A 16,303-nucleotide genomic window follows, 5' to 3' on the forward strand; every position below is an offset into this window, starting at 1 on the left:
CCTTGATAGAAAAATAAAATAAGCTTCCAGACCTTCTCCTCTCAACTCCAGCCACCCCGGCCTTCTCCTTTCCTTTCCTTTTCTATCCTTCCTCCTTCCACTCACGCCAGCCACACCCAAAGCCAACTGCAGCTGTCCCAATCTTTTCCTTCCCAGTCAAGCTCCTGCAAGCACTCTCAGGCAGTCCCCGCTACACTGGAAAGAATGGGTACAACAACATATCATTACTTTAGATCAATATTGTTCAGATATTACTTTAAATCTTTTCAGCAATTGAAAGTAGAATTTTCTTTACCATCAATGCAACAATGGAGCTATATCCAGATAAAGCATTTTAATAGTTCAATACGGACCTAGTGCATTAGCATCTTCTAAAATACCTAATACGTTATTAATATCATATAATTCAATTTCAGAATGCAATTTCTGGATAAATTCAATTTCTGTCATTCATTTTTATTTTCTGCTTGAAAATGGATTAATAAAAGAAGTTTGTTTGTTTGCTGTAATTTAGGTGCTCAACTCCAGATTGATGCCAGACAGCTCACAACATAACAATTTGACCCCCAAAAAAACCCATTAAACAGAAAAAAAAATTAAATATAAGATGTAGAATCTCACCAACAATAGCAACCAAAGAGAGTATTTTATTCATCTGGTGACAAAAGGTAAGGAAGAAGGGACAGGCAATACATAAATGAAAAGAGAAAGGGGGGTCAGAATGATTGGTAGAATAAGACGTCTCAGTGATCTAATAAACAAATACTAGTCAATAATTACAAATGAATATATTACTTACTTGAATGGGATTTGGGCATACACAGAATTAACTGCAAAATGGATTGTTTAAAAGAGAAAGTATCTTGACTTTCTAATTAAATGTTATTAGTTAGGTGGCCCTTTCCTTCAATTGTTGTCTTTGAGAGAAATACTTTTACAGCTTTATAGAAAGCAGAGATAAGGAAAAGCCAATCTCTATGGGGAGGCTGATTGGTGTTTTTTTTTTAATAGAATAGAATAGAGCTGGAAGGGACCTTGGAGGTCTTCTAGTCCAGCCCCCTGCTCAAGCAGGAGAACCTATACCATTTCAGACAAGTGACAGTCTAGTCTCTTCTTAAAAACCTCTAGTGATGAAGTGCCCACGATTTCTGAAGGCAAATTGTTCCACTGGTTAATTGTCCTCACTTTTTCTTCCAATATCCCTATCCATTCTGATATTAGAAGTCCAATCAGAAAACTACTGAGTAGCTGAATCTACCCTCTTTAATAACTTTAATAACCTCTCTCCTGAGGAGGTCCATCCAGTGGGACCAAGAAGAAGGGCCTTCTCCGTGGTGGCTCCCTTCCCTGTGGAACTTCATTCCCACAGAGATACGACTGAGTCCCATTTTGACACTCTTTTGCAAGGTCATGAAGACCTGGTTTTGCCAACAGACCTGGGGACTTCAGAATCAAATGACTCATTGACCAAGGGGGTGGGGGTTATTGCTTTTAATTGTTTTTAATTGTTTGAGGGTTTTATCCTTGAAAACTGCTTGGAGTCTCTGAGAATGAGTTGGGCAGTCATATAAATTTTCTTAACTAAATAAGTAAACTTTAGAGTTGAAGACAAAATAACTGGGCAGTTCTAACTAGTTACATTATCATAGAATCATAGGGCTGGAAGGGACCTTGGAGGTCTTCTAGTCCAACCCCCTGCCCATTGGAAGGAGTCTTTGTATCATCTCGGACAAATAGTTGTCCAATCTTTTCTTGAAAACCTCCAGCAATGGAGCACACACAAATACGGGAGGCAAGCTATTCCACTGATTCTACGATTGCACTGATTCTATGTTTAAAATCCATATGTTTAAATCATATGTTCATAAACCATATGCTTATGAAACACATTTAAGGCCTTACCACACGTGAACCTCACCAGTACATATCAGCAAACATTTCTGGAGGGCAAGCAAGGCTGTAAATCTGCCAGTTTCCCTGTGGCAGGATCAAAGTGGGGCTATTCTCTTGCTCTCTCCTTTTCTAGAGCCACATTGTCAATTGTACTCTCTTTTATTATCTCTTAATCTCTCTGCTAATGGTTCTTGCATTCCTTCATCAACTTTATCACTGCATTCCTCTACAACCTGCTTCCCAAGAATGCCTATGCATATAACATGGAGGTCTGCCAGAAGAAAACTTTCACACGTAAAATGATTTGCACATTAGCTTCCATATGGGTAAGAACTCTGCTACTTTTGGTTTCATGCTACTGTATTGCTCTTTAGCTGGCTGATTATTATTATTATTTTTTATCTTCCGCTTCGTTTGATTTTTCCCATCTCTGATTAGTTTTGTTCTTCAGTAGTAGTCTGCTTTGCTGAGTCTAGTTTTAAAAGACAGCTTCCTTTGATAAATAAATTCCATGTTTTAGGCATTGTTTGTGTAATTTTGCCATGACATCACATAAGGCAATGGTTCAACCACTGATCAGCCTGACAGCTAGAAAATTCAGCCCAGGTTGCATGCTGTGCAGGATGCCCCTTATCATCTGAGTCCAAGGTTAAAGTAGACAGGCCGGATTCAGAGTATAAATTGTAAATCATTGGCCTACAGACATTTACTTGAAGATTAGCTGAAAAACTCCCTAAAAGTCCCAACCCCATGCATATTTATTTAGAAAGCCCAAGAACAAAAATACAACTTGAGAGTAACCACTGGGATATACTGTATTATATTCCCATGTACTATTTTTCTGATATAAAAAGTTGCCCTGGATTCATACGAACATATTAAAAGGTAGGGTTGCCAGGTGTCCACTATTTGAGTGGACAGTCCACTTTTTCACATTATGTTCACTATTTCTTTTCACAAAATAATGGACATTTTTTTTTATTCAAAAGCTTTATGATGAAATGGTACGTAATCTACAGTAAAGCTGTACAGTCTACTTTTTTTACTACTTAACCCCCCCCCCCCCCGCTTGTCCGCTATTTTTTGGAAGCAGACCTGGCAACCCTATTAAAAGGTAAAGGCAAAGATTTCTCTGTCCAGAGTGTCCATCTCTACAGCATGGTGCTCATCTCTGGTTCTAGGCCAAGGGAGCCAACGTGGCCAAAAACATTTTCTGTGAACATGTAGCCAGCATGGCTATATGCGATACTGGTAGATGAAAACTCAGAACTTGCAGGTAATTTAACAACTGCTAATGAGGGAGCAGAATAGGCAAATTCATTTTCCATGTAGGTTTATTCAGCTGGTAATCAGACCCTAATCAAAACTTTCAAAACTGGAACTGCATTTTTTCCCCCTGTGAGTAAAAGGTTAAGTTTACAATATTATGTTTATTCCATGAATCGCTTGGTTTAAATATGTAGCATTTGAAATGGAAGCAGACTCAAACCCCTTACACAAGTAGTCCTGTAATATTACTCCCTCTGCTGGTTCTGAAATAGTAGTTTTTCTGTATCGATTCAAAGAAATAAAGCCTTTATGAATTACGTATCAACAAGAGACACACAGAGAGAGATGCGTTGTGTTGCTATTTGTTAAAAGAAAAATAAAATTGCACCTTTCTTAGAAAACTCTAAAGTAAACCTCTGAACTCTGTAAAGCATGAATTTTGTTTTTTTTTAAACCAGACATTTCAAATAATAGAAACCGAAAAAGTCAATATCAGACAGTTATGGGCCTTTTTAACTTGTCAATTGCCATTAGTTTTACTTTTGATACCCCACTGAGTCCAGAGCAAAATGTCTAGGTTTCTAAATGGAAAAAAAATAAGTCATGAGAAAATGCTTCATTTTTTTAATGTGAGCAAAGCTGCAGACTAGTTTAGATTATGTTTAAATTAAAATTTAAAAATTCATAAAAGTTAAATTTGCTAGTTTTACCTGAAAAGCTGGAAGGCATTGAGGCCTCAGATAATGAGGTTCCAACTTTAAATGTTATATATTAGTAACAAAGCATTTTTTCCTTCCCAGTGTTCATTCATTAAAAAGAAAAGAGAGTTTTGGTGAAATTCTTTTTTTTTTTTAACATCTGGTTATGAAGTTTTGATTAAGGTGTTTCCTCTTTCCAACAGTCAGTCCTGCAGCCTCCCTGCGTTTTCATCTTTCAGGTAAGTCCTACGGAAGGAGTCCATGAATGGCCCTTTTCTATGAGGCTTTTTCAAAAGTTGTTGCCACCACCCTTAAAAAAACTCTGGAGAATTAAATTCACCTTCTCCTAGAAAAAAATTGAGGAAATCATCCATCAAGCTATTTTGTCCACAAGGTTAATGGGTAATCATGAATGGTCATTTGTGCTCAACTCCAGGATAGGTATAAAATCTGCAGAAGAACCAAATTCTACATTTTCAAAAATGAGGGATCAATATACACTGTTTTGATTTTTCTTCATCTCAGCAATTCTTGCAAAAAGTCTTTATTGTTACACCTGAACTGGTTTAAACTCCTCGTTCCTTACATTTTTCTCTGTGAGATTTGCTAACTATCTTATTCTTTTTTTTCTTATGCCGTATGTATACTAAACCGACTCCTAATGCTCTGGACAGTTTGAAAAACTATCAAGCAATGAAGCAACACAGCAAAAGAACAAGAAGCAAAGATGGCCAACTGAGCAGCAATACACATCCATCCTAGGCAAAGAAAGGCCTTAGCAAAGAACCAGGTTTTCAAGCCTGCTTGAAACACCAATAAGTAGGGTAGGAGCCCCCTGGATCTTAGGGAAATCCTCATTCCAGGGTGGCCTCAATAGATGGAATTGTCTAATTGGGATGACCGGGAGCACTCTAAACCAATTGGACTGAAATGGCTAAGCAGTTATTAGAGAAGACAATTGCATTTGGAAAAAAAAACCAAGGAAGAGAAAAATCTAAATCAAAAGAAACCATGGGACAGTCATTATCCCCACAAAAGTTTCTAGGATACAGTTTCATTTGAACTAGTAAAAAGCATTTTGCTGTTCCTGCATATACAGTACCTTCATCTCTATCTAAGATTTGTGCTACACATGGACTAAAATGAAATGCCTGCTAGGTAATTGCTGCCATGAACCAAAGGCCAGCTACTCAATTTCTATTCCATTCCTCCACGTAAGAATCTTACATCAGTCTATTTCTTTTTGGCTGTTTCTTTAGAAGATAGATAAAAATATAAAAGTCCGGAGAAATCTCTTTATTGTATTCATAAGAAAATGTATTTGAGGATTGGGTGGACCTTCACAGACTTACAAATAATATCTAGGAGAAGTAAAAGAATATGAACACAAGTAAGAATTCTCTTATATGCTAGTATTTGCTCTAAATCCTTACAAGGCCAGTTGAAATCCCATGGGATCTTTTACACCCAGTAATGTACACACACTTATAAATGCCTGATAAAATGGGCAAGGTTGTTAGCTTGGAGTTGTCGTGTTTTACAAGTTGTCTCAATGATAACAAAAAACTTAGCAGCCCTTTTTTGGGGGGGGGGCTTTCAAAGACTCCTCCTAAGTCAACAAGCCATCAAAAAGACCTTTTGCTCACTAAAACAGATGTGATAACAGAAGCTGAGCTGAGCCTTGGAATGCAAACAGAGAACTGTGTGGAGGCAGACCACAGAAGCAATCCTTGCAATGCATTAATGCCAACCTAACTAGCAATTGAAAGAATAAAGGAGAGTCCATTGTCTCTTCTGTCCCCATCTTATGATGTTGTGGTTCCAAGTGCTAGCTGCGGTTTGAAAGTAGTTGAGCACAATAACACGGTAGAAAAGTGTTTCAGTTAAGCAGTTAGAAACCACATAAAAAATATGCTGGTTCTTTGAATTAGACTCTCTCTCTCTGCTGAAGGCCACCTGCTATCTTTCAAGGATGAGCCAAGTCACAAGCAGTTCAAATTCCAGCAAATGATATATGAAGGCCTCAGAAGCACAGAGAAAAATAGATAAGCAGCTCCTCGTTTTCACTTATGTACATTACTTATGGAGGAGTACATGATCTTTAGCTCTCTTTAGTTCTGGTTCTCCGTTAGCAGCTCGGATATTATGCCCTTGGATTGCTACACTATAAAACAGGAATTGATGAATGCAAGAAATAATATTAGAAAATAAAATAAAAATAGACATGCAATCTAGTTAAAAAACAGGAGATGAACCAAGAGTTCATCACCATCGCTTCCCACCTAGCTAGTTCTATGATACTAGGAATATTCATGCTTTTGACCTGAATTGCACAAGTAGTAGATATGTAATTTTTTGTTAATTTTCATATACATCTTAGCATTATCTCAGTGAAGGACCTCATAAAGTCTATAATACGAGGCTTCCTTTGGAGATAGGTTTCCTTTAGCTGTTGGAACTGTTTAAAACTGACTGCTGAACAGTGTGCGAAGTTACTTCCCACTACACCTTTCTCACGTGCTCATTTGCAAATGCAGTACCCAGTTATGCTACTAGGGTGATAGATGAATGGAACTTTAGGCACTTTCATATGGTATATTTCTACCACTCCAAAATCAGATCCAGAGATGTGCATTCTCACACCATTTAGCAGCTAAGCCAATCAATTTCTATCACAGCCAAATGAAATTGCACAAACAAGTTATCTTTCTGCAAGCAACAGTAAAGCTCCACAGAACTTGTGGGTTGTCTCTCCCTCATCACAGATATTGTCTCCTGGCTTCGTTTGACATAACGTTCTAATTCTGAGTCCTTCAAAGGGAAAGATGGTTTGACAGCTTCACATTTCATAGCAGTTCCTCAGATTAGCAAATGCAAACCACAGTGCTGATCCCACTTTAAGCAGAAGCCAGAACTGATCTCAGCTCTTTTGATTCATCCCAGATCCTTTATGTGTTTCTGCCCTACAGTTGCCCAAGGGACAGGTGCCGAAACTAACATGAGGGTTGTCTTCTTTTTCCTTCTCCTTAGCAGGAGATTAGCTCATGCAAAAGATCAGACTGCTGTCTGGCAACTTTTCAAGCAACTGTCTCATAAGGGAGGGCTGTTGATTTTGTGTGGAGTGGGGATGACGGGATTTTTGTTGCGCCACTTGCTCATATCCCCAATTCCCCCAGCAACCTTCAGCATACCATTCGTGGTATCTCTCTGCTTAGAATGTATCTCCCCATTTCCTCTGCTTCAGCCACTCTAGCAACTTGCATCCATGGTTAGAGTTACTGGGGAAAGCACTGGTTTGCAAAATTGCCTTCTAGCAAAAGGCTTTTGAAGTAACAGAGGAAAGAAAGCCTAGAAGTGCCACCGTTACCTCTTGGAGAAAAGTAATGAACTGAATGGTCGATGACGATTCTCAGTCATCTGGGTAAAATTGTCAGGAAGTTGAGTCATGGCAACTGGACTTATTTTCTTGTTGGTTTGAGATGTTTCGCTGCCCATCCAAGCAGCTTCTCAACATCTGAAACCAACAAGAAAACAAATCCAGTTGCCATGACTCAACTTCCTGACAATTTTACCCTGATGATTGAGAATCTTCATCAACATATTGCCACGCACTTTGCAGAAGAAACCCTGAGGTTGGTGAGGAATATCGCTAAGAATTTTAGGGGTTGGTATATTCCAGCGACTCTCTGCCTATTCAACTTCCCCTAACCAACTTGTTCAGACTGAAGAAGCTGCTTGGATGGGCAGTGAAACATCTCAAACCGACACAAAAATAAGTCCGGTTGCCATGACTCACTTCCTGATAATAATTGTACCATTTTCTTGCATGTTCCTCCTGATCAGAAGAAGAGAGAAAAAGAGAGAGAGTGCACTGATGGGCTTGTGCTATTCTCTTCCTGCTCTCTACATTTCTGAGGTCTGTGAAAAGTGAAAGCAACTGCATACCTAACTTCAAAATGGTTTGGAGGATTGGGGAGCAAAAAGAGCACCAAGTAGCAAGGCCCTTAGAAGGAGTTATTGAACCTACCACCTTGTGTAATACCCAAGAGATTTACTTCCATTCCAAACTTCAGGTTCTTAAAAGGTAGAAGAACACGAAGCTCTAACATACCTACTGTAGTTTCCACATCTGTACCTGAATTTGGAATGGGCTTTTTAAATTCTGTTGGACATTGTCAGTGCAACAAAAGACAGATAAAGCTAGAAGAGAAGCAGAAAATACACTGAAGTTTGCATTGTAGATTTTTCTTCAGTGGCAATAGCTAGTGCTCTAGTCTACTCCAACGGTAACTTAAAGCAGGGCTTTTCAACCTTTTCACCCATTGTACCACTTTTAGGATATGGCAACATCCGAGTACCACTAATTGCCTAGCAAGGTGTCAAAAACTTGATGACCCCCCCCCAAAAAAAGGAAAAAAGTGATAAAGTACAGGTAGTCCTCGACTTATAACAGTTCGCTTAGTGACTGTTCAAAGTTACAATGGCACTGAAAAAAGTGCCCCCCAAGCCACAGCCGAGCAAGACACCTGCCTGCCCACCCGGTGGTGCTCTTCCTCCTGTCCGAGGTTTTCATTGTTGTGAGCATTTCTGTTGAGGATTGGCAGTGGGGGTGGGGTGGGGGAGTGTTTGGTTTTTATTCCCCCCATCTGCTGGGTGGTTGCAGCAGGTTTTGATCACTTCACATGACCCTGGGACGCTGTGACCATCATAAATATGAATCAGTTGCCAAGCATCTGAATGTAAATCACAAGACCCTGGAGATGCTGCAACATTCCAGCTGATTGGCGCTTCTTCTGGGCTCAGCAGAAGCGCCAGGATCAGTGCTGAGCTCCAGCTGATTGGTGCTTCTTCAGGGCTCAGCAGTAGCACCAGGATCAGCGCCGAGCTCCAGCTGGAGCCTGGCGCTGATCCTGGCTCTTCCACTGAGCCCTGACAGCCCCGCAGAAGCGCCGATCAGCTGGAAAGCAGCACTAATCCTGGCGCTTCCACTGACAGCCCTGCAGCCCTGCAGCTCCAGCCATCTCTCACTCAGGCTTGTGCGGTGCTGCCACCGGTTCAGCTCATTCCCTTCCCCTGCTACCATTTTTCTAGGATGGTCACGTACCACCTGCCAGGTGCCAATGTACCACAGGTGGTACCCGTACCACTGGTTGAAAAGCCCTGACTTAAAGACACTTAAGGCCCTTTTTCTCTTGCACTTTTCCAAGGCAAAGAAAGGGTCCTGGCAACAGGTTTTTCTGCCTTCTCCATGAATGAGACAGCATTAAATTATGCTCAGCTGAGCCAATGTCAAATTGCTATATTCCTCCTTATTCCACTTGGTCCAAGGGCACTGTCACCTTCTAACCCTGGAGGAAATTCATGTGACTTAAGGGATTTAAAAGAGAGGCAACAGAAGAGATCAGTAAGGAAGACAGCTCATTTCAGGCTAATAGGGTTTTCTTCCAATTCAAGGATGAACAGAAAAGACTCACCAGTGAGCAAAGGAAAGCATGGGGAAGGAAAAGAAACAAGCAGAAAGAGCACTTACCAGGTTTAATCTCCAGCAACTTCAGCCTGGAGTCTTCAGGGGGATGCAAACGTCTCTTCTTGCGCCAGCACCGAGCAGGATATGTATAGAGCTGCCCTGGAGCTAGTCCTGAGGGTCAAAAGGAAACAAAAATAAGAGGGCCACAAAGGATAGATAGATAGATAGATAGATAGATAGATAGATAGATAGATAGATAGATAGATAGAACCCCTTTAAAAAGAGAACAAAAATACAAGTAGTCCTTGACTTACGATCACAACTCAGCCCAAAATTTTTGTTGCTAACTGAGACATTTGTTAGGTTTTGCCCCATTTTACGACCTTTGTTGCCACAGATGTTAAGTGAATCATTGCAGTTGTTAAGTTAGTAACACAGTTGTTAACTGACTCAGGCTTCCCCGTTGACTTTGCTTGTCAGAGGGTTGCAAAGGGGATCACATAACCCCAGGACACTGCAACTGTCATAAATATCAATCAGTTGCCAAGCATCTGAATTCTGACCACATGACTGTGGGGATGCTGCAACAGTCGTAAGTGTGAAAAACAGTCATAAGTCACTTTTTTCAGTGTTGTTGTAACTTTGAATAATCACTAAACGAACTGTTGTAAGTCAAGGACTATTTATATTTACATCTTTATATCATGTTTTTCAATTAAGATTTAAGTCGTTTGTTAACAAGGGGGAGGAGTGCTGAGCCTATAAACTAGTGTATATGCCCTAATTTCCCTCAGTGGTACAACTGCTTCTTCAGATATAGAAGGAGAAATTAGTTTTTCAGACCACATGTAACTGATGGAGAATGCTTCCCGTATCTGTCTTTCTTGCCTTCGAATGGTGTGCCGTATCTTAAAAAATATAATAATAATAAAGTTGGAAGGGACCTTGGAGGTCATCTAGTCCAACCCCATGCTCAGGCAGAAAACCCTATACCATTTCAGACAAATGGCTGTCCAGTCTCTTCTTAAAAACTTCCAGTGTTGGAGAATTCACCGTTTCTGGAGGCAGGTTGTTCCACTGGTTAATTGTTCTAACTGTCAGGAAATTTCTCCTTAGTTCTAGGTTGCTTCTCTCCTTGATTAGTTTCCATCAGTTGCTTCTTGTCCTGCCTTCAGGCGCTTTGGAGAATAGCCTGACTCCCTCTTCTTTATGGCAGCCCCTGAGATATTGGAACACTGCTATCATGTCCCCCCTCGTCCTTCTCTTCATTAAACTAGACATACCCAATTCCAGCAACCGTTCCTTATATGTTTTAGCCTCCAGACCTCTAATCATCTTTGTTGCTCTTCTCTGTACTCTTTCTAGAGTCTCAACATCTTTTTTACATCGTGGTGACCAAAACTGGATGCAGTATTCCAAGTGTGGCCTTACCAAGGCATTGTAAAGTGGTATTAATACTTCACGTGATCTTGATTCTATCCCTCTGTTAATGCAGCCTAACACTGTGTTGGATTTTTTGGCATCTGCAGCACACTGCTGGCTCATATCTAAGTGATTGTCCACTAGGACTCAGAGATCCCTCTCACAGTTGCTACTATTGAGCAAGGTACCACCTCTACTATACCTGTACAGTACCTATTTTCATTGTCCTCCTATTAGTTTCAAAATGACTCACATAGAATTCAAAAATTAAAATTCAAAAATGACTTTCTTCAGGACAATTCTGCATCAGTTGGGGTCATAGCTGCATATACTGTATGTTCAGGATATGTACAAGGTTATAATGATGACATTAGACCAATGATGGACTTGCAGCATAAATTCCTACATATTATCCTACATAGCGTAATGCTATGCATTGAGAGCTCAATCCATCTCTCTCACTTGACGAATATCAACATGCACTACATGTGACCTGCTTGCACTGCTTTTCCGGGATGAGGAGATAAGGTCAATGGCTCAGTCATGGGCTCTGAAACTTAAAAAAGAGCTCAGGTTTATACTCTTCTGAAAATAAGCTTCATGTTTGATTTTTTTCCCCTTTGGAAAATCACAGTATAATAACATAGCTCACATTAAAGAAGAGATATGAACAGGTGACCCAGAAAAATTCAATCTGGAATTTTTGATCTTTCTGCCTGATAACCCCTGAACAAGCGACAAAGCGTCTAGCGGGGTGTTGACAATGAATCAGTTAATTGGGTTACAGACTTTAGGATGTAAAAAACAATTTTCTTCTGTACTGTATACAAAGAACAAAAAGGTTATCCGCAAATAAGTATTTGGAAGGCAAATGTAGGCTAACAAATATTATTTAAAGATTGGGAAGGGAAAACTGGGAAGAAGTAGTCGTCTTTGTAGGGATTTCTATTTACCAGAACATCAAAGAATAAACCACTAAAACTGAAACCGCATGGGGACAATCATTTTGCATAGTGTTTCTTTAGTGCAAGAAATAAATAGTAATAAAATTGATAATGAACTCTACTCACACACCTTTCATTATACTTCTTTAATTCTCACACTAATGCTCTTAAATATCTAAAATATGAGGCCAGAGGCAGGGAGTCTCAAAAGTGCTTCACTGCTATGTTTCTATTTTTATATTCCAATTTATAAAGTCCTTTAACTCCTTTACTTAGGAAGCTGACCTATTTGGCTTATATAAATAACATATCCTTGCTAGCAGGTAAAGTGATCATTTATCTTGCTAGAAATTAAATACAATAGCATCTACTAAAAACAGCAATGAAAATAGGATTACTTTGACCAATTAAAGCATTTTAAAGTGTAAAGGACACTGCCTTCTTTCATGGAAAACAAAACACTGTATATCTCACCAGGGAGACAGTTCCATGGATGAGGGAAGCCATAACCAAAAAGATCTCTCATAGCACTCAGGAGGAAACCTTAATATACTCTGTACTAAATGGGAAGGCAGATTTGGAAGCAGATATTATATTGGGCACCTAAGCCACAAATCTTGTAGGAACCCATAAATAGCAATAGCACTTAGATTTATATACTGTCCCATAGTGGTTTACAGCACTCTCTGGGCAGTTTACAATGTCAGCATATTGCCCGCAACAATCTGGGTTCTCATTTTATCAACCTCAGAAGGATAAAAGACTGAGTCAACCTTGAGCCATTCAGGATTAAACTCCAGGCTGTGGGCAGAGTTAGCCTGCAATACTGCATTCTAACCACTGCGCCACCACGGCTATTAATACATAAATATAGAGCATTGAACTTTAGTTGATCTTGGGGCTGTCCAAAACTCAATTAAACATTTTCAGCTTCAGCATGAGGTTTTCCCAGCAATTGATCTTACTTATGTCTAACTATAATCTTAAGTCAAGAACAGTCCCATATGCAAGAGAATGTACATCTTGGGCTTCAAGTAATCCAACTGCATCTAGGAAAACTCCTAAACTGTGAACTGAGTTCGTTCTTTAGAAAGAAGGCAACTCTATGCAAAAGAAGCTGACCATCACTTTCTAGAACAACTAAATACTAATCTGCAAAACTGCTCCTATCAGCACTGAGAATCACTTTATTTTAATTTTAAACTTTACAAATGAACTAGTTAAATCTGGTAATGGTCCCACTAAGCATCTTGTTCAAGGTAAGGAACTATCTGTAAGCAATGATGATATTGCTAGAAATATACATACATATCTCCATCATGAAATTCCCTTTGAAGGCAAGCAATTTATGTAAGTGAAGAAAAAAACCCCTAGCAATTGGTAAGCAAAAAAAAACAACAACTAAAAGACATGAGATAACAAAAAAGACATTGTAACCTTTTTTCCAGAAAATCACTCCCCATTTACTTGCCTCCTTTAATCTTAAATATTTCTTGTTCTTTGATTACATTCTTTGTAATTTTTGTAACTATCTTTTTCACTACATACATGGTACAACATCTTTTTCTCGTCATTTTTCTATCAATCATTCCCTCGCATTCACTTTTTTCCTCACCCACAACCTTTTTTCATTGCGTCACCCCACCAAGCATTTTTTTTTTCAGAACTTTCCACATGCATAACGCAAAATTCACACACTTCAGGGCACTCTAGAACAGTGATGGCGAACCTTTTAGAGACCCAGTGCCCAAACTGCAACCCAAAACCCACTTATTTATCACTGGGTGCCAGGTGGGGCGTGGCCGCGGTGATCATGGCAGACTGGGTGGGCGGGGCCAGTCCCTCCCCATCTCTGGGGCACGGCATGCGTGCCCACAGAGAAGGCTCTGAGTGCCACCTCTGGCACGCGTGCCATAGGTTCGCCTCCACTGCTCTAGAACATAATTATTTTCACCCTGTTCCAGTGAATTTCCACATCCTATTTTTTATGTCATCTTACAATTCATTCTGTTGGTATATTCATCTTTTTGTTTTTCTTTATTTATTTGATCAAATTTGTTGATATTATTTGTTGATTTAGACTACATCTTTAACTACTAATTCACTGTTTTTAAGCCATTTGATTTGTGCAATAACATGGCTCACAACTCTCTAAATCCCTCTCATGGGTTATAAAAATGAATCTCTGCCAGTCAATATACATCAAACCAGAAGTAAACTATTCCCACATCCCCATAGTCTGTCCCCTTTCTGGCTAGAAGCTAGATGTTTCTCAACCTTGACAATTTTAAGGCATGTGGACTTCAACTCCCAGAATTCCACAGCCAGCAATGCTGGCTATGGAATTCTGGGAGTTGAAGTCCACATGCCTTAAAATTGTCAAGGTTGAGAAACACTGAAGAGGAAGCACTCAAGGTTTTGCCAGTAGACCAGAAGCTAGATGCACCACCCACTCCTCTGGGGGTATTGATATGCTGCTGTCTTTTCTCTCAAACATTACAAAGGAACCTTCATTGTTTTCTCCTTCTTTGTCAGCTAAGGTTATCTGAATCCCTTGATTAACTCTAAGGAGATACACATATAGTGATAAGGACATACACATTGAATTAAAAAAAAAGCATGATTTCCAGGCAGCAAAATAGTTAATCACTGAATGGCAGAGCAATTAGAATAATTAGGTGACTTACTGCTTTTACTGCATTTTTTACAGAAGTTAAGTCAGGAGATCAAAGGAAGGATCTAAAGATCTCTTCAGTATGCTTTAGCTGCATGTTACTTACCCAGCTGTCTGGCTACAAATGTAAAATTCTCAGAGAAACCAATGTTTTTTATATTATAATGTTACAAATGTGTAACACAAGAATTGCAAAGTGATAGTTGTTGTCAAAAATTACGTCAGCAGCATAACAATTTGTGTGAGAACCTGGATTTATTAATTTGTCTTGTAATATGCCCTCATCCTTCAAGATAACAATACACATACATGTGCATGCCCAAACACACACATGTGGACACACACACACACACACCAACCACCACCACCACCATCACCAGAAGCTTAAAATACCAGAGGCTCATAGATAGAGTAGTCACCCAAAACTCAAGTTTTAGACAGACCAATCTGAGCATAGCCTAAATTGATTACAGGATAACCTATGGCTCAATACCCCACAGATATATCTGTGGATGTCTGGCACTATATAAATGCAATGGGATTGTGGAAGGTACACAAGATCCATCAATGTGTATGCCCTGCCAGTCATTAGATACATTGCTAGTGTAGTAGTTGGCCAAAGGAACACATGGAGGCTGTTGATATGAAAACCTGGAAATTCCTTTCAACGTACAGAGTTTTCCACTCCATGTCCAACACCCAGAGACTATACAACAGCCAGAAAGAGGGTGGTTGGCATCTAGTAAGACTCAAAGCCACTGTCCTGGTATAAACCCAGGGCATCCAGAACTACATCAGTAAGATGGCATCCAAAGATAACCTGCTGATAGAAAGTCTGAGGCAATAGCAATAGCACTTAAACTTATATACCATTCCATGGTGCTTTACAGCATTCTCTGAGCGGTTTACAAATTTCAGCATATTGCCCCCCAAAATCTGGATCCTCAATTTAACTGACCTCGGAAGGATGGAAGGCTGAGTCAACCTTGAGTCGATCAGGATCGAACTCCTGGCTGTGAGCAGAGTTAGTCTGCAATGCTGCCTTCTAATCACTGCACCACTATGACTCATTAGCAGACATGGGAGGAAGATCAAGCAGAGGAAATGCTATGGCAAAATAAGACCTTGCATGGGGTGTCCCATCAACTGATAGCTGAGGTGGCAGACATTCGGAATTCTACTGGTGGCTGAAAAGAGCTGGACTAAAAAAAGAACTAAGACACTGATCATAGCACCACAACAACAGGCACAAAGTACCAGATCCATAGAAGCAGGGGTCTACCACACTAGACAGGACTCAAGATGCAGACTATATAGAGGGACCTCAGAAACAGTCCAACATGGTAGAGTGTAAGATGCAGGCAGGAACAGCATATACTGAATGACACAACCAAGTACAGGAACACTTGCACAGTGTATGGGCTACACCCTCCGAAGTCCAGATGGGAGATTCCACAGAAGGCCCTGGAGAATAAGAGGGCTAAGATACTTTAGTACTTCCAGATCCAGATCCAGACGGACTAGCACATGCTGGCAAACTATCCAGATTTCATGAAAATTCACAAGGACCAGAAAACAGCAGCAATGATAGATATGGTTGTGCCATGTGTGTATGCGTGCACATGTGTGTGCAAATATACATGTGTACACACAGAAATACACATACTTGGTACTGCTACATCTATCACACACACCAACATGCACGTACAGTATATGATATCAGTCTGCGGAAAGATCCACGTGACATTTTATCTCTTAAGAATAAAGTCTGCCTTACCTATAGAAAATGTGAAAGAAGTTCTCCTGAAACTGTTTTCTTCAACAACAACAAAAAAAAAACCCCTCTCCTTTTTCTGAATGCTTTTATTATAGGTCTTCAAGCAAGTGTAATGCCTATGTAGGACCAAATACAGTCTGGGCTATCAATTTTACTGTT

General features: G+C 39.9%; 1 protein-coding gene across 1 annotated transcript in view; it reads right to left on the bottom strand.

The window, feature by feature from the left end:
* Positions 1-16,303, bottom strand: part of DPF3 (double PHD fingers 3) — a gene marked incomplete at its 5' end in the record, with an annotated part of 98,233 nt that overhangs the window by 62,017 nt on the left and 19,913 nt on the right. Inside the window, 1 exon segment of the mRNA XM_015828044.1 lies at positions 9,391-9,498. Coding sequence (XP_015683530.1) covers positions 9,391-9,498 — 108 coding nt within the window.

Source organism: Protobothrops mucrosquamatus, unplaced genomic scaffold (genome assembly GCF_001527695.2).
Source record: "Protobothrops mucrosquamatus isolate PMUCROS unplaced genomic scaffold, P.Mucros_1.0 scaffold4177, whole genome shotgun sequence".
Classification (NCBI taxonomy): Eukaryota; Metazoa; Chordata; class Lepidosauria; order Squamata; family Viperidae; genus Protobothrops; species Protobothrops mucrosquamatus.